Here is a 24,842-nt window from a genome sequence, read left to right as displayed (position 1 = left end):
TTTAAAACATACTTTTTATTTGCCTATCAAAGAACTCCGTGGATACAAGGCGTCAACAACTGGTTTTCGGCTCATTACAATTCTTGCTTCTCAGTCTATGGATAGCACCACAGGTAGATCCACTGTTGTCTTTGTTTTAAATCATAAATCTCCACTCTCGACTTGACGTGTAATGTCACAACGCAAACGATATGTGTATGTTGTCTTTCAAAAAGTTTAACATATGAACTAAAAGTTATGTCACAATAAAATATCTTTTTAGAAACAAGCCAACATTGGACCATTTTAAAACAGATACTGGCTGACTTGATCAGGTACATAAGTAGTGGTGATGGCTATAAGATGCCTAAAGAGAGGTTTCTCTGTCCGGGTCTGGATGAGGTTTGGGGACAAATTTCACCTTCATGTACACGATCACTGCGAGGCACACGGCGCAAAAGATTGCCATAGCAACCACAACAATGGTTGTGATATTGAATGGAGATTCTAAAATTCGAAAAGAACAAAAATACCTTAGAATGAAAGAAATGCCATGAACTACTACTATCTACTTAATGAAAATTCTAAGTCTGTTTGTACCTCTTGAAAATAATTACAATGATAGTAATAATAACTCCAAGCCTCCTTGTGATAACGAGGCTAGTCCAGGGCCGATGCAAATCGTGACATGCGGGTTTCAGTTAAACATGATGCAAACCTGTTTCAAATTAAGTCGTACCTTCTTCAGAGTGTACTGATTCTTTGCCTGCTTCCCTCTCACTTTTAAATACGAATGGTCCCTCAGAGAGGCCGGCTCGAGCTACACCCTTCTCCTTCTCCATTGCTCGCCTTCTTCTTCTGGGGAAATCAGTGAAGCAGTCGACATTGCAGCGGGAGTTGGGGTCTGTAGCATTGCAAACAACCAATTTACAGTGCAAGTACACAAAGCCGCCGTACTCCCCTGTGAACTGAAATGTGTCAAAACTAAACCGTCTGGTACCTTGGGGGCCCGGGTAATATTTCACTGTGGAATCCACAACGCAGCTACGAAAATAAAACACATAATAAGCACTTTTAAACTTGCTGATCAAAATAATTTAATAATGCATTAATTCATTGTTCAAATGATTTCTTAAATACGTCAATAATCATTATATACACAACATCTGCGAGGTTGTGTATATGGTATATGGTATAAGGCACATGTTATGATTCGATGTGTGAAAGTTAAAAGGTGAAAACGATGTTGCAATGGTCAACCACAGCCATTTGAGAGTGTAAATACCAAGAAAAAAGTCCTTATGATACACCAAGGAAAATAATTATTACTCACCTTCATTGACGAAACTAGTGGAACATTTGCACCACCCTCCCCCTTCCCAAACTATTTCAATGGAGCCAAAGTAGCGCTTTTCGCTCCAAGAGCGCGCTCACCTTGGTTTTGGGCGAAGTAAGGGTGTGGGGAGAGGGGAGGAGGTTAATTTTTCGCTATCATCCTGCGAGCCTGCATTGTAGATATTTCATTGTGGGAGGTGCTAGTAAGCATTACAAGCCAGCTCGGTGGTGGAGGGCATGAGTTAAGGGAGGGCTTCATTCCACCACCCCATCCCCCTCATTTACTCTGTTCTAACGATAACCTCTTTTGTAAAAACACTTTTTCTCTCCCCAACTTACCACTTCTTACAGAGTCCATAATGGCGGTCAAACAAGAAGTATTTAACCCTTTCACTCCCAAGATCTCATAAGTAATTCTCCTCACTGTCTACCACACATTTCTCGTGATGTTAGTTCAGGGAATATAATTTTAGATCAATCAATAATCCCCTAACTGATTTTTTTCTTTACTATTCACTGGTCTGCTTGATATTGTACTGATACTGTAAGGAGAAATTCTGTCCTGATCACTCATGGGAGTGAAAGGGTTAAAGATAGCACCAGAAATCTGCGTCACCACTGCTGGCTGTAAATCTATGTAAGATTTCAGCAGGTTGCATTAAATTTTAACGAAGTAATAATAAGTTGAACGCATCGTTGAATTACCTTTGTCGTATAATGTCATACTGCATGACATCATCAGGATTCTGGGTTGGTGTGGCATAGCACTTCTCCTCCCTGATAGTCAGTCGGGTATCCGGTGAATCGACTGCAAGCTGCGTAAGAAAATAAAAAGGAAAAAGGGGCTCTGAGGATGAGGTTTGAACTAGATCTGGTTGTTCCCCTCTTTCCATACGCAAGAGAGTTTATTGTACGAACTGAGAACAGCATATGGGCCGAAAGTAGAATTTTTCTATGTCAAACGTGGACACCCCCATGGAACTTGTGACATCAAAACTCTGAAATTACAGTGGAGGAAAAAAATATTCTCGTGATATTCTACCAAATAGGAGCTCACGACAAAGCTGAAAAACATCAGCGTAGGTTAGGAACTTTAATACATACTAATTACATACTAGTAAGGAAATTTAATACATATTGTTAGTATAGATCAATGGTCGTATTTGTGACATGCCCAGACGTAATTCAGCTCAGACGGAGGTGATATAATTTGATAAACGATCAATCTGAAAGCTTTTTCCCAGCGTAACAAAAGCAATATTCTCGATAAAAGCGTAATACATGGGTGCGCATCTGAAGACAATCTCCTGTTCGAAATTATCAACCTACCTGTACGAAGAGAGGCTTCCCTAAGGAAACCTTCAGAGGAAAATCCCTTATGCCGAATGGCAGTAAATAATTTTCGTCTTTGAACACAGATATTTCGAGCGTGAACTCGGTTTTAGTTTCTCCGCCGTCCATGGTCATCTTTAACTGGAATGAAGAGGAAAACAAAACATGGAAATCAAAAAGGAATAATATGGAACCTAAGAAGCCACAGAAAATTATACTTAAACGTACAAAAAGAAAAAAAGCAAACGTGTATGTTGACCTTTTCCACGCCAGCATCAATGAGCATATTCTCCATACTGTTCTCTATACATTTCCAAAGATGCTGACAAGGAGAATTTGCTTAAAAGTCAAGAGCTTTTTTAATTGGCGGTCATTTCCTTTATTCTTTTGACCTAGATGTTTGGTTCAGGGGTGATATTGTAAGGAGAAATTGGACGCTTGGATGCTAGTCACTCCACAGGCCTCCCAAGCTCACGTGAGCTTGGGCTGCTTGTGGTCACTCAAAGGATAAGGTTGGTTCTGTGATCCTCAGCTCTACAAGATCATCTCTTCATAAAAGCCACTTTGGTAGACACCCGACATCCTAACATTTAGGGTAGTTGTGGAAATAAGAGTGAGGGAGTAGTACAGATCTTGTGCATGACAAATGTGTCAGAAAATTAATCGTTTAGCCCAAGAGATTATAAACTGTATATTATATCTCATTTGACCTTGATACCTTTCGAGGAATGATTCCGTATGTTGATGTTACTCCTTCCTTTGTGTAATAACAACTAAAAGGAATGGCAAGTTCAGGCATTCTTGAAATGACACCTTCAATTTCCACCTCTTCCTCCTCCACTTGATTACTATAAACCACATCTTCTCCCGTGTGACTGCTGACCGTTCCACAACCCATCAGGGGCGCGACCAGACTGAAATGTGTCTCATTTCCGGTAGCTATACACGACCTGTTGTTAAGTCGAAGGTAAATAGGTTTGAAACCAGTCAGAACTCCTCTCTCCACGTCAATTTGCATCTCATTTTTCCTGCAGGACACCGTTACTCCCTCTGTTGAACAAAAAAAAAGGGTCAAGAAACTTTTAGTAGGCTTAGCTATTTGAACCTTAAACCCTCAAAGAGTGACTGACTTTTAATTTATCCCTATAGTATCTTAACTCAAATATTACGTATTACAGTTAAAGTTAATGATAGCCAATTTAAGAAGCCCCTGGTTGTCAAACAAATTTTCCTTGTCATTACCATAAGAAATGAAACGAGAAAAGTGTGGAGGATATGACTACTAATGTTAGAGTTTAACCCTTTAACTCCCAAGATCTCATTAGTAATTCTCCCTTCTGCCTGCCAAGTGATTCTCATCATGTTAGTTTGGAGAATTTGGTATCGGGTCAATTAGTTCCATAACTGATATTTTTCTTTATTCTTATCACTTGACTGCATTATATTGTACAGATATAGTGGGGAGAAATTCTGTCTTGGTCACTCAAGGGAGTTAAAGGGTTAAATGGTTAAGAAGCTAAGCAGATAACCTTAGAAGCTGGTGACGCTACCGGAAAAACGATTAGCGGAGCAGCAGGAAGATTGTGGGAGGGTGGGAGGGGGAGAAAATGGAGAGACCAAAGATTTCAAGTTATAAAAAAAGATGAAAGGGAAAAGAAAGAATGTAAAGAAACAGTAAAAGTCAAGTAATAAAGGGGTAAAGAGGGGGAAAAAATGAGAAATGGCATTTTCTTTTCACTTGGATACAGTCTTTCAATGAATAATAAAAAAAGAAACTTATCCTCATTGTATGACCTCATTTATTTGTAAATGTATGAAGTTCTCTCTTATGACTCGACTAAGTAAGCGGGCACTTGTCATACCTTATGCCATAATTACATTCGAAAATATCGACCAGAGCGCGTCGCAAATTAAGCCCAAATGTTACCAGCTACAACCCGAGTAAATCTCCTCCATCCTAAACCCTTTAACTCCCAGATCAAATTTGTAATTCTCCTTACTGACAACTATGCAATTCTTATGATATTAGCTCAGAGAATTTAGTATTGGATCAATCATTATCCCCAAATTGATATTTTTCTTTTTTCTCATTACTTATTTGGTTGATAATGTATTGATATTGTAAGGAGAAATTTTGTCTTGGTCACTCGTGGGAGTTAAAGGGTTAACAATCTTGGTTCATTCTTGGTTAGTCATTGGCTCTTTTAGCTTTTGTATCAAATTAAAACAATATTTTATTGAAATTTTCTGCAAGTTGAAGGTGTTCAACTCGAAAAACCGTGATGCATCTCCTTTATTTTTTTTAATAATCGAATGTAGGAAATTCTGTTCCATGGTCCTTCTCTTTAGAAATTGCACACATTATAAACAGCACTTAAATTTGAGTGTAAGCGATGTCTCTTTTTCACGTTTGAGTTCTTGAGTAGAGGGGTTTTTTACGAAGCTCTGCCGCTACTATCGCGCTTTCTACGAATTTACTCGGATTTCGCACCGCTTTACTTGCTGGACGCCTGGAACAGGCAAAGGACAATGTCACTATCACTAGTTTAGGGGTTGAAGGCGGTCTGGAGCCTTTTAAAAACCAGACGCCTCCACACCCACTGGTAGAAGTTTTGTCTAAGTTGATACATGGCATTCCAACAGTTTTTACCGTAGGACTGTTCAGTCTTCACTCGGACAGTTTTAACCGCAAAAATGTTAGTTTTTGTAGCGCGACTCTAATGAGGTTACAAGCGCTAGAAAAGAAGAGTATCATATACAGCTAATTAAAATCTTAATTATAATTATAATCTAAAGCTCGTTAAAATGAGTCGAATTCGCCTCGAAAATGTTGCACACGATAACAATAATATGTCACTTAAAGAGCAAAAAAGAAAAACAAACAAACAAACACAGTAATGAAACAAACAGAAGATTACATCCAAATGTCAAGTAACTGATGTGTTTCTAAGACTTTTTGATGACAGCTAAGATTTCTGCTGTTTCCGGTGATAGCGTGGGAACTCCCCAGAGAGGAATTTTGATAATTTGTCCTACAATTAGCTTGCAAGAAAGCCTTCTTTACTACCGCTTTAGTACGAGCATTTCTTCGCAAAAAAGTTTGCAGCCTTGAGCAACGAGAGAATACAAGAGGTTTGCAAGTGGTCTTGCAATGAAAACATTCCCAATGACAAATACCTTACAGAGCTGCCGCTCGCTTTGCTAGTGCCTTCAGCTTTTTCAACCGGTTTGTATTTGAAAAATCTCTTGAAGATTGCCCTGATTCAAAGGAAAATCCAAAAAATAATATTTTTTCCCTTTGCAATTTAGCAACTCATCTAACAACGATCTCAAATGACTTTCCAATGATCCCGACACACGTGAAACTGAACTTTGTGACCGAGAAAAATAGAAATAAATCTGTTTGGTGGAGCAGCTGGAAGACATATTGAAAGATTTCTGACGTTTAAAGCTGCTTCAAAACGGTGTCTGAAACACAGACATATCAACATGTTGAAAGGAAAAGTCTTGTGTGTGGATTGCCGGCGACCTCAGTAAGTGGCTGTCTACACCACAAGCCTTTGACGGGAACAATTAACAAGAACTCATTATTTTCTAAGAGTTCTCTTTTCGCTGGTCCTCGAGTAAGATTTCTCTTCTTTTACGAAGTATCACAATTGAGCGATGGCAATCGTATGTAGGACTCTTTGCCTTTTCTAGATCAAAGAGCAACTATCTGCAGATTGACGAACAAAGTGGAAGAATAATACTTCTTTCATCGATGATGATTATCACTGCACAGAAACGAAAACAAAACGCGAACAAATCAGAAACAGTCAGAACGTACCGTAAGATATGTTACGCTTTCCTTCTCCATTAACAAAAGCAATTTCTAGCGCAGTAAGGGCCAGGAGGTAAACAAACACGACGGCCATTCCGAAACTTGCATCCGTCCCGCACTACTCACAGAGGAAACACATCGCGTGGCATGTTGTTGTCACTGGTATGAAGACATATGACACCACACGAAATAATGATTATCGAACGTTTAATTTTTGAAATATTAGTACAGTCATTGGGAACGTAGTCCCCTTCGCAGCCGTTGCGTTCACGCAACGCACTCTCTCACCCACCTGAAAGCGAGTTGCGTGATGAGATCAAACGACGGCTGCGAAGGGGACTAGTGGAAATGCAGAGGATACCACCACTTTGGAACAGATTTATGGGTACTACACCGGAAAACGTATGAAACAGTCAATAATCGCTGACTCACTTCAATTAAAGATTTTAGACTGACTTCTGGTGTCAGAAAATTGCAGTTTTTATTATAGGTAATGAGCCCATTTTCTCATTATTTTTTTCCTCTGTTCTCCTCGGTTCCTGCTCTTTCTTTTCTTTGTTACAGTCCTGTTCACAGAGCGCGGAATAATTTCGAAAAAGTAGAAGGCAATCAAATTTTTAGGGATTTTCTGCCCTCAGAATGCCGGTTAAAGTCGAAAACCCTACTATCATGGACAAAAAGTAGATACTTGCCTGATTCCTTGAGCATGCGCATAATAAAGTCAAATGATCCCATCAAAAATTAACAGATGATTGACGTCCACTTTTTGTGGAATTTCCCTCTTCACGTCCACTTTGAAAAGTGTTTTATAAAAGTTCCGTTTTGGGAAGACAATTTATGCGGATCAGCGGGGAAGGGTTCCTATATAGGGCCTTTCTGTATCACTTTCTTAATTACATACAAAGAGATTCATATGTCAGTTTTACAAACTTGTTATTTGCCCGCTTTCGTAGTCGATACATCTTCTTCGACAGCCATCAAAACAGCAAACCTGGTCGACTGAGCAATCTTCCGTATCGTCACACTGGTGCTTCAGAGAGGTAGCACAATGATACTCTGTCGGTTGGGGGCAATTGACTAGCAAAAGAAGAAAAAAACAATTTCTTGACTAAAAAACTAGGAAAAAAGAAACGGATCGGTAGGCCCTCTAGTTCCAACGAGGCACTAGTGGATAAATCCTTGGGACCTTGAGTGGTCACGAAGACAACACCGAGGAAGACATCAATTAAAAAAATAAATTCATATTTTTAGTGAGAATTTCGCAAATGGCAGGATGACTTAAGCCCCCAGCAAGACGTTTGTGAGCGGCATTGAGTTCCGAATAGAAACTTTAATTATTTTCCATTTGAGTTTTCCGTTCTCATACCACGCAAAGTTTTGGTCGTTTTCCCCAGTTGTTTTTCAGATGACGGCTAAAATACGTACAAAGTTTTAAAACGCTTTTAAACGCAAGTACTGAGCTATTGTTCTGCTCATTAGATCTCTTCCTTAGCCACGTCTTCGTTGCCATCGTCGTCGTGGTTAGCTTAAGTTCACAAATACTGGGCCACGGCTAACTAACCACCGTGTATTCTTTTTTTCTTTCGGCGTTGAAGGCAGCGGGTGGCAATTACGGCCACCATAGAGACTGATAATTGCATACGGTGGCATGACCCTATAGCAGTGTTGGAAGATAAAGATATGAGGTGAACCCACCTGTAGTAAGAGAACCTATGGCTTTTGCCGAGGGAGGCACGCAAATTCTGTAGCATCCATTGGAGCAGCACTTTTTGTCTTTGACGCAGTCGTTGTCCATGAAACACTCGTCCGCATCTGATACACATGGAGGAGGAGGCGACTGAAGCACTGGGCACGTGCCTTTCTTATCTTTTAAAAAAGATGACATCGCAGCAATTCGATTGGAGAAAAAAAAGCAACTTTTAGCTCTTGGGAAAGTAACCGTGGCTACACGGTAGCTGTCATATGTTTTTGGTTGACAAACTAATTCTCACAATGTATAAAAAAACAAATATTTGAGCACTTTTTCCCATGAACGAGAGAGACCTCACCGTTTCTAGGAAAAACAGGGATGAAAGTAAAGCAAATCGCTCTTATCTACAAGGTTTCCCATTGTTCGATTCGTCTCGCTTTCTGGTAGAATTTAGTTGACTGATCTTGGTGAAAGGACAGGAACTGTACTTCTAGAAAATGCAGTATCCTATCGAATTCAGTCAGTACCGTCGCACTACTTTTGCTTCAAAATTCCTAACTCAAAGGCTGCTCTCAACGGCTCAATAGACAAACTAAATTTATAACAAAGCTAGTAAACTTGTGTAATCAAATTCAATTATGCGAGCGTGCTTCATATTCCTATTGTGCACGCTCATGACGTCAGCAAACAAGTCCCTCCAGAAAAAAAAAAAATTTCCATCAGGTTGAAAATGTTATAAAACAATTGGTTCATACGTCAGCTGTGCGTTCATCGAGATATGAAGCACGCGGGAAGTTTTGAGAGCACGAAAGATGTGTAAGAGTTGCTCGAGGCGTAGCCGAGAGCAACTCTAGCTTCTTGAGTGTTCTCCAAACTTCCCGCGTGCTTCATATCTCGATGAACGCACGCTGACGTATGAACCAATTGTTAATTGTACATCGATCAACAAAATTATATCATAACGACTCCAATGCCATCTTCGCAGTGAGGGTTTAGAACTGTTTACCGCAAAATCAAAGAAAACCGGACAGCAAAAGTAAAATAAAGATAACTAACAAACACTTGACACTCTCGTTTTTGCACGTAGCTTCTAAGAACAAATAAAGGAATACTCCCAAGGGGAGTCGGAGTAACGACAGATTCTAATTAAACTTTTTTTATTTTATCGCAACTCCCAAAGGGAGTTAGGTGCGAAAAATTCTCACACTAAGAGGCAACTGAGGGGAAAAAAAAATGCCTATTTGCCCTTTAGTCCCTAAGAGTGACTGACATCTAATTTCTCCTTACAATATCACCACTGAATCACACATTAATGTCATGAGAATAAAGAAAATGATCACCAACTAAAGAAACTCTTCATTGCTAAACACATTCTCCTTGTCAGCGCCTTAGTAAATGACATTTCCGAGCTTTTATCTCTCATTTATGACGCATAACACAAACCAATCCTTACTCAGTGTTGACGAGGACCTAGTCTTTGGATCCCAGCACTGCCTCCTACAGCCCGTGAAACAGCAGTAGGTGCCATTTGCACATTCAGCATCATTATTGCATGTGTTTTTCAGCCCCACATGACACGTACTTGATTTTTTAGTGTCAGGACACTTGTTAACTGAAGTAGTGTTGACTGAAAGAGGAGAGAACAACACGTGTTAACTTTTTAGATCTCGAGTATCATTCCTTTAACGACGGGTGCAGTTACTAAAAAAGCTGGCTGACGACCAAACCAACATTAATACGGGCTCCTCGGTAATTTATTCTGCATGAAATTTCCCCACGAACAAAGAGAGAGCGAAATTATTTTATGTCAAGTCTTTGCTCGCCCGCTTATACTTGTAGAATACCTATTTATATGTGACCCTCCACGGGGTTTCAGGGAATAAGGTGAACGCACGCACACAGCCCGCTCTTACGCTAAAACAAAAGAACTAGCTTCTAGCACGTTAAAATCCTGAGGGAAAGAGCCGTGATTTGCCGTGAATGTTTCCTTTTTTATTAGAACTTTCGAACAAGACAGAAGATGTTCTTCATTTTTGCTTCTATTTTGTAAGTAATATACTTTACAAACACCAATCTCACGATTAAGACGCTGACAAACACAAGTAACTTAGTGAGCTGGGTTGTACAAGATAAGCTAGCGTGTTAAGGAAACAAAGGAACTTAGAGTATTAAAACAAAACAAAAAAATCTAGCGTGCTGTAGAAACAAAGCTCTACCGTGTTAGCCAGATATGAACAATGGCTACAAACACGCTTTCCAAAATCGATTGTTTTTATGCGCATATCTGCACGGTAAGCGTGTCATGCCATTAGGGTGCGAGCGTGTTAAAACGTGTGGTGTGCGTTTACCTTATGCCCTAAAACCCCGTGACAAACCTCCCCCACGAGACAACTATACGGAGCGTTTCTATAGAGTTATGAATAGAGACAGCTGTTCCTTCACCAGTCTTTCTACTGACCTAAAACGCACGGGCTTAGGAAACAATTTGAACCGTTTCGCGACGGGCGAGTAAGCGATTCAGCACCTAAATTAAAAACCTGCAAAATGTCGAAAACATGAGGACATACGAGCGACACATTTGCAAATGGTTTCACTTTCGTAACTCATATGTTGACAATGCAGAGATAGTTTCCTTGACCAATCACGAACGACCGACCAGAAACTATACACTGAAAATTGCTGAAAATTCAAGCAAATTAAAATTGTTATGCTGTTCGATTGAGCAGTTACCCACCATTTGAATTCGAGCCGGCGAGGGAGAGCTGCCCGAAATTATAATATTGTATGAATGGCAGAATTTCACGAAACCCTTTCATTCGCTAAGCCTCAAAGACCTACTCAAACATTTAATTTCTAGGGTGGACTCGGGAGTATTTGAACTTACCAAAACCAACATCACCAAAAACTGGATTTACACATCTGTTGAAGCAGTTATTACTACAACACTTCTTTACAGGAAAGCAGTCTCCATCGTTTTGACATTCGTCGAAGTGTGGAGCGCAAAACTCGGGTTGGATGAGGTTGGGGCAGTTACCAGGCCTTGGTTCTGAAACACGGAATAACCACAGAGTCCGAGATCAGAATAGGAGGACCGACAAGCAGGTAAACGCAGAGACACTGGCCCAAAGATAGACCATACAGATAAATAAGGGGGTACGTTTAAAGAAATTGTAGTGCTGCGTCGGTGGGTTTTATCATCTAAGATGATAATGTTAATTGGCCAGTGTAAAGAGTTTCTGAAGCTGACATTACAAGCGTTAATTAGCCCTTCATCAGAGCGAACGAAGGAATTCTGGGTTGTGCGTATTCTATATGCAGAAAAAAGGAGCTCCGCTATCGGTGAAAACACGATAACGTGAAAAACGAGAATAAATTAGTTGAATGAAAAGCGTTCGTTGATACCATTGGGATTAAAAGAACCGATTTGAAAGAAAAAGGTTTGTTCTATAAATATACAGATAGTCTGGCCAAACACTTCGCGGTGATTCAAGCACACACCGACTTAAAAACAGTTATCCAGTTGCAAAGATTGAGTACACTGACAGGCAAACGATTGGACTTCACACATTTTGAAGGCAGTTTTAAACAGCCAAAAAGGGAAAGACTGTGACCGAAACAACAAAAACAGACAAAACAAACAAAAGAAGAAGAAATAAACAACAAAGAATAAAACACACAAAGCCAAGAAACAAATAAAAACACTTAAAAAAAGACGAAGCTCCCCGTAGGCTGTTCCAGGCGTTCAGTGAGTAAAGTGGAGTGAACTAACATACAGCGCGATGGTAGAAGCGGAGCGAAAAAAACTCAAACCTTCCTCTGTTTTCGCTCAACCGGTACAAACGCGCCATTAACCATCGCACTTCTTTTAAACTGATGACTGAGCGCTTGGAACAAGCTACGCTTCTCGAAAACAAGGCACTTGTTGCTTGAATATCTCACTCTGTATCTGAGCTGGGAAGCCTTCAGCGGTAGCGCATCTTGTGCGACACCCATCATAACAACAAAGTCCACCGGATAGGTAGCTGCAATCCGTGTGATTGAAGCATTGGTTCCGAAGAGTCATTGGACAAGGTTTGGGCTTCTCTGGCGCTGGACAGTTGTCTTGCAGAAAAATACAGAAAAACTATTTTACTCTCAAAAACTCACAATGAATTATCGTACAACTGGTTAATAATTATTTTAGGGGGGGGGGGGCGCAGGTGGGGGGGGCGGGGCGCAGGATTTGATTGTGTCTCAATAATATTACCTGAACCCCCGTCCATCCCCCTCATCCGGCAATAAATAATGACTAGTCTTCTGGTGAGAGTTGGATGTATGTCTCTTTATTAATATTGGTTTGGTTTGGTTCTCCATGAACCAAAGTATGCTATCACTTCATTTTCAAAATGAATTACAACTCTCCTGTATTTAATTGACACATTGTAAATAAAGAATCAGCCAATCAAACTTTGTGCATGAATCACCATAATCACTCTTAGTTACAAACAGAGTTGGAATTACCATGCAGCTTACTGACTAAAAAAAATCGTATTTTCTGAGGAGCATCAGAGGACTGCTGCCTTACATTTGAGCGTTTTAATTGCACGAGTCATTACGCCCGAAATTCTCATTACAGTTTTAATTAACTTTCGGACAGAAAAGTAATGAAAGTTTGGAAAAATCATGGACTATTTAAGGACCAGGCAAAAAAGAAATGTTTGGACATTTTGAATCTTTCAAGTTAAATGGTTTGAAAGGGTAACTGCTGTACGACCTTTAAAAGAAGAGAGGGAATTAGCGATGGCAACGTGTGGCTTCAATACAAACATGCGCACGTTGTCAACAAACCTTTTTCATTGTAAACAAGACGTGAAACCTAGCAAAGAAATGTGCGATTTCTTTTATCGAAAAGCTTGTACGTAGCAGGAATCTACATGTCCTATTTTCATGCCAAATCTACCAAATCTACCGATGTTCCGGTCGTTTTAAATCTAGCAGGTGCACCTTACATACCTTGGAGTTGTACTGCTGCCAAAGCAGGAGAAGCGCAGATTTTATAGCAACCGTTTGAACAGCATTTTTTGGATGGTTCGTCGCAATCCCAGTCATACTTGCATTCATCATAATCAGACGGACAGAATTCGGATGGAGGAGTAAGCGGAGGACAAATTCCTGGCCTTGGTATAGCTGCAAGGTATTTTGAAGACAACATTTCAAACGAAGGAGAAGCGAAAAGATTGATTTATTGAGGTATATTGAGGAAGTTTTAGAGTGTACATACGATAAAGGGAACCATGAAATCCCACTGGCTTCGGTAGAACATATGGGTGAACGATTCGCAGCAATCAAACAGTCCCACTAACTCGAAGTCCGCCCTGTAGTTCTAAAATTACGGCGTCTTTTCAATCCCTCCCCCTGCTCGCCACTGAAAAAAAACCGCCGCGATAAAATTTTCTTAAAAATCTGAAAAACTTCTGTTTTGGGAGTTGGGGATTTGCGAGAGCCAAAAAAATCCAAGCGAGGAAAATTACGCGACAAAAGATACAGAAACACAGTAAACAAGCATGCATGGTACCTTTCGTCGAGGGCCGACTGGTGCTAGAAGGCAAGCTCCTACAGCGCCGTCTGCATCCATCGTGACAGCAAATGGTTCCTTCCAGACACGAATCCTTATCTACGCAAGTGTTTCTGAGTCCAACTGGGCAGATCAGATTTTTGCCGGCTTTTGGACAAGTATCTGGAGAAAGAATTTACAAGTTTCATACAAGGCTTGTGAAGTAAAGAAGACAGTCCAGTGTTTTCCCTCATATCAAGAGCGTAAGAGCTTGTGTAGGTTTTTGAAACTACAGCTACATGTAACGGTACTTGTGCAATTACAAAGTGTCTGCAGGGCGAGAGTTGACTGCATAATTAGACAATGCCAAGAATATTCATGGATCGGTGTTGAAGTAATTCTATGCAATCTGTTTTCTTTTTGTCTTTTGTCTTTTTTTTTTTTTTTAATATTCTTCTAGCCAGGGAGCTAAATACCATGCTGAGCATACTCCCTCCAAAGAGCAAGTAATGAAGTCACTGCACTCTATGCGCAGTAAAATCGCGAGTCATTAAGTAACGAGTGATTTTCATTTTTCATTTTCTTGGCTGAGAGGGCGGGACGAGTTTTTTTATTTAAAAAAATTACGGCGTCTTTTCATTCGCGATTGCGATTGAAGGCTTTTTGAGCTTTCTGAGGCAAAAGCAATACGATACTACATTACATTCAACGCCAATTGTAAATTGCTTGATTAGATGTAGACAATTCATCAACAAAACATCCAGTACCTGGTGCGGGCTCAGTAGAGATGCACCTTCGTCTACAGCCATCAAAGCAACAATGTGTACCAGTGGGACACTGCTTGGAATCGTCACACAGATGCTTCATTGATTGAGGACAGCGTTTATACGCCACAGGTTCTGGACATTTGACTGCGAAGAAAAGTAAAATGGTAATACATTTTGCGGAACTGGCAAAACACAGGGCCACCTTGTTGATGTAAAGAGTGATGGCGTTGTGTGGAGCTCACTGCAAGCTGTGTGCCATATTCAAGTCGTATTTTAATAACACACGGCCGAAGGTTTATCCAACTTCTTCAGAAAAAGGAGAATAAGATCGTCATCAAGCTCTGGCGAAGAAACGTCCACTTCTCCAGAACTCAAAAGCTTAGAGACGTGGGAGCCCTTAATAGCAAAAACGACGACGCGCACGCGAAAGACAACGACGTGGCAATGGAGGCTGTTATAGTGTTGAATGGAGAGAGGCACCCTGAAATTAAAGTGTTTTGCCCCAGGACATTACACAATGCCCTGTCAGGTCTCGCACCCAGACCTTACGACCTGGATTGCAGTGCACTAACCGACGTCAACTGTGTCTTCCAAAAGTGTCATTAAAATTCGCGTCTGGTTATTTAAAACCCTTTCTAACAGCCAGGTTGTTGTGGTCGCTATCTGTCGTATCGTATTGCATCCTTGAATTATAACAAATTGACGTTACACTACCTGCTGCAGCCACAAGTCTTCCTATCAATAGCGCAGGCGCCGTACAGACTTTATAGCATTCATTGGAACAGCACTTCATGTCCCCAACACAGTCCCAGTCAATAAAACATTCGTCCACGTCGGACACGCACAGTTCCGGTCGCTGGAGGACTGGGCACAATCCTTTTTTATCTTCACCTAAAATTATTGTGGAGAGTATTTAAGATACCGCGCTTAAGTTACATTTGTTAAGTGATGGCAAAATTTTAAAAGAAACGTCATGATGATAAACAAATTTTACGGGTAAACGAATTTGGAAAACTTTAATTAATTACCAGAACTTGAAAATGTTGGGATTGATTCCTGTTTTATAACAATCTTTGGGATCGCTTTTATTCGGACCAGATATTTTCGTTCTCCATTTCTTGTCGCTGTTTAACTCACGTCACGCCTCTTAGATCATAATTTCCATAACATATACTGTGCCTAAAGCATTTTGTAAAAAAAATCGTCCATTGTCAGCTCAGCATAGAGGTCTGTACCTTGCGCTCCAGCCGAGTTGCCCTCAGTATCCAAACATTTCCTCCTACAGCCATCAAAACAGCAGTAGGTACCATTAGGGCATTCCACATCATTGTTACAGGTATGCGCAAGTCCAATATGGCACCGGGTTGAATTAGAGACGATAGGACATTTTCCCGCCGCTTCTCCCTGAATGACTGATCGTAAATATAAAAATAAACGACCTTAAGAAACCCTGCATCCATGGAAACGCTTTGACACACTATACTCTCTCATTTCCCTTATCATTCTAAGTCACAAAGGCAGTCTGCAACCTTTTCCTACATCTAAGCAGTTCGGAAAACTGCAAAACCCAAGTATAACAAATTATCTTTCAAATCGGCATCCTTGATCTTCACGGTATCAGTAAACTTTTTTTTACCGATTCAACTAATTTATTATAGTTTTTTTAACGTTACCATTTTACAACCTATAGTGCAGCTCCATCTTTCCGTACATAAACCACAAAAAACACCCACGATTCCTCTATTTGCTTTAACGAAATGCTAACGCCCGAAACGTTAACTTAAGAAACTTTTTGCAGGAACCAATTTACATTATCGACTCAGTTGATAAAAACAAGTCATCTTGTTATATTCCCACCGATGTAACACCATAGTTTATATAGAAACTTACTCCAATTATTTTTCATTAGTTGTCTTATTTTAAAAATCGATGAGCAGTTTTGTCTTCTCAATGGACATGGGTTACAGCCAATTTCTTTCAGTGTCAGAATTGATACGCTTCGAGCGCGGCCGTATTGTGAGCTGAAGTCTGTTAAATGAGCGGCAATGGCGGCGTCCCAAGACGAATTTCTTAAATCATATGGTTTCTGAAGTATATTATTAAACAGAGCGGAATACGCGGCTGTTTTTCATTTCTTCGTAGTCCCCTAATATAACTTTCCTAAGATTTCCTTGCGCGAGCCCGCAGAGGTTTGAGATAAGCTAGGTCTTTCGATTCAGATCTGTTTGAACGTATAACACAGCACCAATGCACCACACTCAGACCACGGAGGGAGCCTGGGAACAACGCAAGTTTAAACAAGCCCTTAATATTCGACTTACTTTCACCAATATTAGGCCCCAAGCCAGATTGACTAGTGTTAGTTCCCAGACCCACAGGATCCAAACATCGCGTGAAGCACGTGTTATCACAGCATTTCTTTCCCGGATAACAATCCCCATCGAATTCACACTCATCTGAGTCTGAAATGCACGGCCGTGGTGGTTTAGTGGATGGACATTGCCCGGGTCTGTCAGCTGAAAGGAAAGTCGAAAGGTATAATTTGAAGTCATTCTGTAGCATTTGATTAACCCAGTGGCTAAAAGCAGGCAAAACGAAAAGGAAAAAAAAAAAAAAACACCCTCAAGCGCTGGGAGTCATAGGATGCTTACCATTTGTGGGAAAAATCCGGTTGGTTTAATTGTAACATGATGGTAAGGGACCAACCGGATGAGATTTGCGTATCATTTCCAAGATGACACAAACTGCGCGGAAATGGTCTGGAAACAGAAGATTCATTCAAAAGGTAGGGAGTTTTTCGCCGCTCCATACTGAACGGCTAAAGAGGAGTACATATAACTTTGTAGGTACTACACAATTTTCTCACGAAGCTTTTCGGAAAATTTCTTTACCATGTGACCTCCGACCGAAATTTCCAGACTTTTGGCTTAATGGTAAGCACCTACAGAAAACGAAATTGTGCTTTGTTTAAGTTTTGAATCTGATTGGTCGAGTGGATGGTATGAGTTTTCTTGACCAATCACAGAGCCATCCTCATCCACCAGTTAAATGTTGTGAAACACGAATTACGAAAGGCAAACTGCAAAGCTACGTTTTTGACGAATTGTGACAACCCTGACGGTTTTGCTTAAAAACCAAAGAAATGTTACTTTGGCTGTTCACAGGATGTACTAACTTACTTTCTAGTCTACCAGGAAAACCTTTGGAATCAGCGCATCTTCGGCGGCAGCCGTCAAAACAACAAAGTCCTCCTGGAAGGTAGCTACAATCCGAGTCCTTGGAACATTGGTTCTTGAGGTTTATGAAGCAGCTAATAGATTTCTTCTGTGGAGGACAGCTGGCTGGAATAAACAAAATAGTAAGCAAAAGTTTCAGACTCTGTTAAAATACTTCAGCGAGCGCGCGTGGGTTTACTGAGAGCAGAGTCTAAATTCTTATGTTACACTTAGTGCCATTGTAAAGTTTTAAGGCTACCTCTCTCGAATAGAACCTGTGAGAAGATTTTTTAACCTTAGCGTAATCTGCACTCGAGCAAGGTGGCCCATTGTCGTTGAGCCTTTGCTGATTTCATTATGATAAGGTGACCAGCGGCGTTGTCACTATACCTGAGTGGGTTGTTAATAGGACGCAAGTTACTCCCCTACGAATGGACAGGCTATGGTCGTTCGAAGAGTGGATGACGCTGTCCACAGAAAAATCCAGAGGATAGCACAGTAGGTTCTGTTAACCCCTATACGCGGGATAGCAATTTATCCGTGGTAACGCGTTATCCGTCCATCGAAACTGCCCAGGTTTCCCCACGGTTCATTAGTAATTGTCTATACTCCTGGCCCCGGTTTTTTGAAAGGTGGATAACGCTATCCACGGTATAAATGTCAATCCGGTGGATAGCGCAATACGTTTTGTGAGCGATTTATCCGTGGGAGGGCGTTATCCGCCCTTTGAACGACTGGTCCCTGGATGATTTATTCTCTTTGCTCAAGAACATAACATAGACTTTAATAGTAATCATACCACTATCAATGATATCAAATGATGATTTGCCTCACAAGGAGATGAACTCTCGCCAATACGTTTAAACTACCATTTTGTTCTTCCACGCGCGCTGATCACGCATGTAATTATGTACAGTAACACTATTCAATGACTCTATGATGAGACGTGCTAAGAACAACTCGCGGCATACGTAAGATGCCTTGGGCGAGAGGACATGTAACACGTACATGAGAAAGCAGTCTCCTAGGAATAAAGAGCTCCCTTAAACCCACGCGCGGGTAAAAATTCTCATGCGCATGCGAGTCTCAGTCATCCGCACCCGCTTAAAACGCAGGCAAAAACAAAAAAAACAAAGAAATTTTCAAAATGTTACTAATATTTAAGTGGTACCTCGAAGACCACCAATACTAGGGTCAACACATTCTTTGAAGCAGTTGTTAGAGCAGCATTTTTTTGTGGATCCCGGACAATCCCAATCAAACATACACTCGTCCGAATCCGACACACAGGGGCCTGGAGGCGGGGACAGCTGCGATGGACAGGTTCCCGATCGAGGACTAGCTGTAGAAATTAAACAAGAAAAAATCCCAATAAGGGAACTCTTAATTTTCTTCCTACAGTAGACATAAAAAATTTGCTTCCTACGATAGACAAGAAAAAAATGCGCGTGGGTGCAATTTTGGTACCTTGGCTAGCACCCCTACTGTCATTTGACGGGTCCCTGCAGCGTCTTCGACAGCCATCATCACAACACAGTGTCCCTTTCCGGCACTTGATGCTGTCAGTGCACGTGTTCTTCAGTCCAATGAAACAAAGAAGGTTCTTAGGAGGTGCGGGGCAAGTGTCTGCGATGAAGAACAGAAGAATCATAAGTCTTAGTGAAACTGTGGAGCACTTTTACTCGGGACAGAGCACAACCGTGCCAAAACGACTAACCTGGGGCCTGGGCAACAGCAACACCGAGAAGAGCCAGAAGAACCAAAAATGTATTCATGATCATGGCCTAACTGAACAATGGTAAAAACATCAAATGAATGTATAATAATATATAAAAAGTTATTAGCAGTGACGCATTAGGAAGTTGTTTATGTGGGCGTACAAATTTGCATAGGGAGTTATTCAGTGTTGGGCGGACTATTTAAAGCCGCCATAATAGTTTAGAAAACGAGAGAGGCTTGGGTGACATGTTCGGCAAAACCCTCCCGCGATGTCTGGTCTCGTGCTATTTAAAAATAACTGTAAACAATATTTCAAGCGAAATCTCCCCGGGCGTTTTAGAAGTATCCAACTTTGTTAGATAGTCAGGACTATTAATGTTTTGCGGTGACGGGCACGCCATAAATATAGATAACTTTTTCTATTCAGTACCACTTCACGCTGAGTCTCAAGCGGTACTCAAAATAAAGAAACGTACACCGTAATGAACAATTTTCAAAATAATCTCTCTTTCCTCTTTCTTCTCTCTTTCTATGTCGCGTGGCGACGCCAAAAGCTCTATGGATTATGAAGATAACCTTGCTCCTAACACACACCCGCTTGCTTCCAGAGAGTTAAAAGCATTAGTGAGACAGTAGACCGTTCGTGATTCAAATACTGCAAATCGCTTAAAAGCTCAACTTCAAGACTCTTATCGGTCAAACCCGCAAACCAACGCGCGACTTTAATCTCCTCTGCATCCCGCATTTCAGAGATGTCACGCAACGCGGAGTGTAGCTGAGGCCACAAGATGTTAGCATCTCAGAGCATGTGTGTGAGTGTTTCCCAGAAGAGACAAAATGCTGCTAGTAAGAAGATGTAGACTGGCCTAGTTGCCAGTTTGAGACCTCTAACTTCTCCTGTTGTTTTCCATCTCTCCCCGCTACACCCCTTAAAGAAACGTCTGCGCCCAAATGAGACACATTATTAAACCTCTCGCAGTTTGACGCGACCACGAAATCTTAGGGGCTTCTTGGTTATAATCTCCTGTTCTGTAGAATCAGCTCTGTTATGCAAAGAGAAATCGAATAACCATATATTTTCTCTGTTTATCGAAATACTGTTATGAGCAAATGAGACAATTTGAGTTTTCACTCAAATATTTTTGGTGTTTGTTCCTCTACGATTATTGGCGCATGTCAACCTCATCCTCATTTCGGGTGAAAATATGATACGTCTGTTCAAATGACTACAAACATACCGCAAATAAAACCATAAGCAAGATTTAAATAATGGAATGTGGCTAAGACTCACGTAGACTTTTCACGCAACCTCGTTGCAAGATATCCTCACAACTGGAGGGAGCGGGAAGGAGACTGCCCATGCCTCCCCCCACCCCTTTCTGAAGTTTCTCTGAAGGTATGAATCCGTGTCAACATCATAATCATTGAGCAGCCATCGAATGTAACCAATAAAAGACTTACTCCTCACAGATAGCATGTTATTAAAATTATCTAAGTGCTGTCACCAAATGCATGATCTTCCAAGATAACAATCTGATCTTTGTACCTCTAAAAAGACCCACAAGCAGTTGAATTTAACAGCTGGATTAGTAATCCGTCTATAACCCTCGAGTTTTCCATATTTTATCGCTATTTACTTCTAGGCTATCAAGTTTTATTTGAAATGAAATCATCAACGCACCTATGAGAGAAGAGCTCACAGACCTTTAAAACAAACAAACTAAAAAAAAAAAACATCAACAACAACGAACACATCGACCGCTAATCGCAGATTACGCCGTTCGTTATTAACTACTATCACTGATTATGTGGAGATTTTTTTCGATCAAAAAGGTGATGAACAGAGGAAGTCAAAACAACCCTTTCTGTTAAGAAATCAAGGCAAGTCTATCTCCTCTTAAATAAAAGGAGGTAAAGTATGTTCGGCCAAATCCAATACTGCACGCACCGATAGACCGTGCAGGTAAGCATGAGAGCTATCTGTGGCGTCACGTTCACCCAAACTACTACTGAGTGAAACCTTACCGTAATGATCTTTGTTGTAGATGTTCGATGCCTAGAGGCTCAGCGGAAGGAATCTTCTATACAGTCTCAAACAGTTTCTGCACTTATTCTCAAAAGAATCTTCCCTTTGCTTTGACAACGAGTGCAGTGACAATGTACCGGACGTCTTTAGGATGAAGAAATTCCTGACGAAGGTGGCAACGAGATATTTACGTCGTAAAAATTAGAATTCCAGTCACGCAAGCATAAAAACGTGGGAGTTACTACATCACGGGGGAAGAAAAAAAGTCCGAAATACGAGTGGTCAGCGGTGAAATAAGTTGTGGAAAAAAAACTCTTTTGTAGTTCCAGTTATAAATATTCGTATTTTAATTCCCAAAATGTTATCAGTACACTTCGCTAAATAAAAAGTTAAGCAACTTTACCAAAATGTTGACTAAACATAAATCTTTTACTGCTGTAATAAACGATGGAGTCAACGGGAGAGGCATTGGTGGCATCCCGAGAGCATTGGTTAAATTGAAAAGGAAAAAATTAATCTTGATAGTAGCAGGCAATTCAATAATTTAAAGAAAACGACAAAACTTTCAAGTTTGTAAAACATGTTTCAACAGAAACTTCTCTCTTCTTCAGTTAATTAATGTACAAAACGTTGGAAGTTGAATTTATAATAAGTAGAAAAATGCTTGTTATGATAAATAGTGACAACATAAAAAGAGGCAAAAACAGAATTATTTTAACATCTGGATCTTTTAAGAAAACGTTTCCTAAACGAGTGGCCTTAATTATAATTATTTGAGGAATGGCAAACTCATTAGCCTTAATTTGGCTGTTTCTCGAAGCTCACAGTTTTCCTACATCCCTTTTTTTCACGTGAAATGAAGGCGATTGAATACATCTACTGAATAGACAGTGAGAGAACTTCAGTTGATGGAAATTTTAAATTTCTTATCTTAGGCTGTGGATACAAACTTATTTAAGACTCAAAAAATATAAAAATCGAGAACTACCAGTACGTCTTTTTAGAGTTACTTAGCTTTTCATTTTTCCAGAAAAGACAGTCGAGATTGCAAAATTTAAGTGAAAAGTAAGCCAACTGTGATTAACGCCTTGCACAACCGGAAGTCAACATACTTTTTTTTCCGTCACACAACAAGTTACAAAACGCAAATGTCATTCCTTTTGAAGCCTTTCCCGGCGTCACTGATGCCTTTCCCGATGTCTCTGTTGGTTAATTTCGCAGTAAAAATATTGTTAAAGTCAGAGCTCTTGGAAAATTGCTTAACTTTTTAATTAGCGGAGTATAACTTGATGACAGTTCGGCTTTATAACACGACTGTTTTCCTCAACTACTGCACGATCTGTCTCTTAAAGTTGTTTCACCGCTGACTACTCACATTTGGGACTTTTTTTTTCTTTTCCGGCTCGTCGCCCGTAATGCAGTAACTTAAAACGTGCCTGTCAAAGCGTATCTGTCTTTGATTTTATCTTCACCGGGCTTAAGTAAACTGATTGAACTTCCTTTCAAAGAAAACAGCAGAAAAATCGATACTTTCGTTGGAGGTTAAATGAAAATATGCAATGGGAAAGTCCGAAGCGTCTGTTCCAGGGCAGAAGTGAATTCAATTTTTCCCTTATGCTATTGTGAAATATTTCCACGCAAAAATGTATTTCCTGGATTTATTATAAATTTGATTGTGTATTAAGTGAGTTTTAATTTCGTTACCGTTAAAGAACAGAGTTAACATTGCAATTAAATGTAGCACGTAACAGGATAATAGGATAATCAAATTAGTTCTGTGAACAGTGCTGTATGAAATTAGGTATTTGCCGGGCGTTTAAGCGCGTAGGAACTTAGCAGCATGATTGTGCAAGTAAAGCCATGTTTAATAGGAAATTAGTGCCCACGAATCGTTGTAGAACGTGAGTAAATCTTGAATCCCACGCGGAATTACGTATCTGGGTGTGGATTTCCTTAGCTAACCCTAGGATTCGATTGTAATATAGTAGGTATGTCGCAGAACGGAACGTGTGATACTGAATTAGCGCCAATAAAGCCTGAATCAAGTGAAAGTATTCAATCCAAGATTACTGAACCAGCGTGCGCGGAATTCTCAGTAACACAAGTGAGAAATTCTGCGAAACTCAGCTCGCTTTTTGAATACAAAGTAACCTAAAGCACCAACCAGTAAGCTAAGGGAGATTATGATAACAAAGAAACCAAGGTTACATAAGGAATTTTATACTTCAACGATGGAAACTTTCTTTCAATCCTTTAAACCTAAAAAATGACCTGCATGTATTTCAATTCTCTTTATAGTAACAGTTCTGAATGATTCATAACAATCATGCGAATAAAGTAGATGATCTTCAACCTCAGAAGCTTTGATGGTTAAACGCATTCTCCTTGTCATTTCTAGAGGAAATGTATAGTAAAGAGTATGGAGAATCTGAAATTGATGTCAGGGTGTAAAGGGAAAACTAAACGGACGTGCCTTTACAATGAGCTTTGGTCCCCATTATCACGCTCTGGAGGAAGTGCGTCGTCGTCGGACAGGACACGCGTTAATGTCATGATATGATACCTTTTATTGATATTATAAGTGATTAATTAGCAAGTAGCTCTGACGAAGTAATACAGCAAAAACTTGTGTTAATCTCACCTGCGTTTCGTCTGACAACATCAGAGTTCATTCCTGAGTTTTTAAAAGTCAGGGAAATAAACTTGCTTGTAGAAACGCACATTTTCGACCTTTACGTAAAGTGTGAAGCAAGCAGAAAGGAGGTGCAAGGTGTTACTAAGGTGTTGTACATGCGTGACGTTTTTCGTCACGATTGACGATTGCTTTTCAAGGATTGCCAGGTGAAACGACCTTATTGATTGAAACGAGGTGGATCACCACATATTTAAAGATGTATGTTATATATCCAAAGTTTGAACACCCAGATATTTGGTCTCTCATTATTTTTCTTTTCAGAGCTAAATCTTTGTCGGTGGCTAGATAAACAATGGCCTCCATTTGGCGCGAAAATATGCACGGATATTTGTCCTAGAGACATCTTTTTCGAGATGCAAACAGTGTTCCGCCAAGTTCGAGGAAAACTATTTGCTTCGAAGAACAGATAATGTCCAAGGACAAATATAAGAACAGATTACTTTCTCTTCAAATAGAGGCTATTGTGTTTATTATGTTAAAAATGTTTTCGCAACGTAGGGAAATAATTTTTACAAGCTAACTGTTTCCTACATGGGTTTATCACATTTCCGCATGTCCATTCAAATCCAATATCTAAACAATAGCTAAACGCTCTCCCAAATTGAATTAAATTTTAAACGAACGCATTTATCGTAGCAGACACAAGGTTTGAAAATTGGGAAATGTCACTTGGGGTATATCTGTGAATATTCCCCACTTTTAGTTGGTGCATATTCAATCACGTGATGCGT

General features: G+C 40.2%; 1 protein-coding gene across 2 annotated transcripts; it reads right to left on the bottom strand.

The window, feature by feature from the left end:
- On the bottom strand, positions 1-21,587 carry LOC131785715 (uncharacterized). Of its 2 annotated transcripts, none has more exons than XM_059102652.2 (21): positions 21,416-21,587; positions 19,389-19,459; positions 19,139-19,297; positions 18,843-19,013; positions 17,636-17,797; positions 16,778-16,972; positions 15,692-15,868; positions 15,171-15,347; positions 14,457-14,600; positions 13,711-13,872; positions 13,149-13,322; positions 12,096-12,257; positions 11,041-11,202; positions 9,610-9,783; positions 8,162-8,332; positions 7,397-7,543; positions 3,365-3,696; positions 2,644-2,787; positions 2,020-2,129; positions 719-1,023; positions 1-486 (listed from the first exon to the last, which is right to left on the bottom strand). In XM_059102652.2, exons 2-21 carry the CDS (start codon positions 19,450-19,452, stop codon positions 347-349), a joined length of 3,432 nt encoding a protein of 1,143 aa, XP_058958635.2. In that variant the 5' UTR covers positions 19,453-19,459; positions 21,416-21,587; the 3' UTR covers positions 1-346. The 2 variants fall into 2 exon arrangements, with proteins under 2 accessions (XP_058958635.2, XP_058958642.2); XM_059102659.2 differs by having other exon boundaries at positions 19,389-19,455.
- Positions 21,588-24,842: the final 3,255 nt, after the last annotated feature.

The sequence above is a fragment of the Pocillopora verrucosa genome, chromosome 10 (assembly GCF_036669915.1).
Source record: "Pocillopora verrucosa isolate sample1 chromosome 10, ASM3666991v2, whole genome shotgun sequence".
Lineage (NCBI taxonomy): Eukaryota > Metazoa > Cnidaria > Anthozoa > Scleractinia > Pocilloporidae > Pocillopora > Pocillopora verrucosa.
This window is presented reverse-complemented; position numbering and strand designations above follow the sequence as displayed.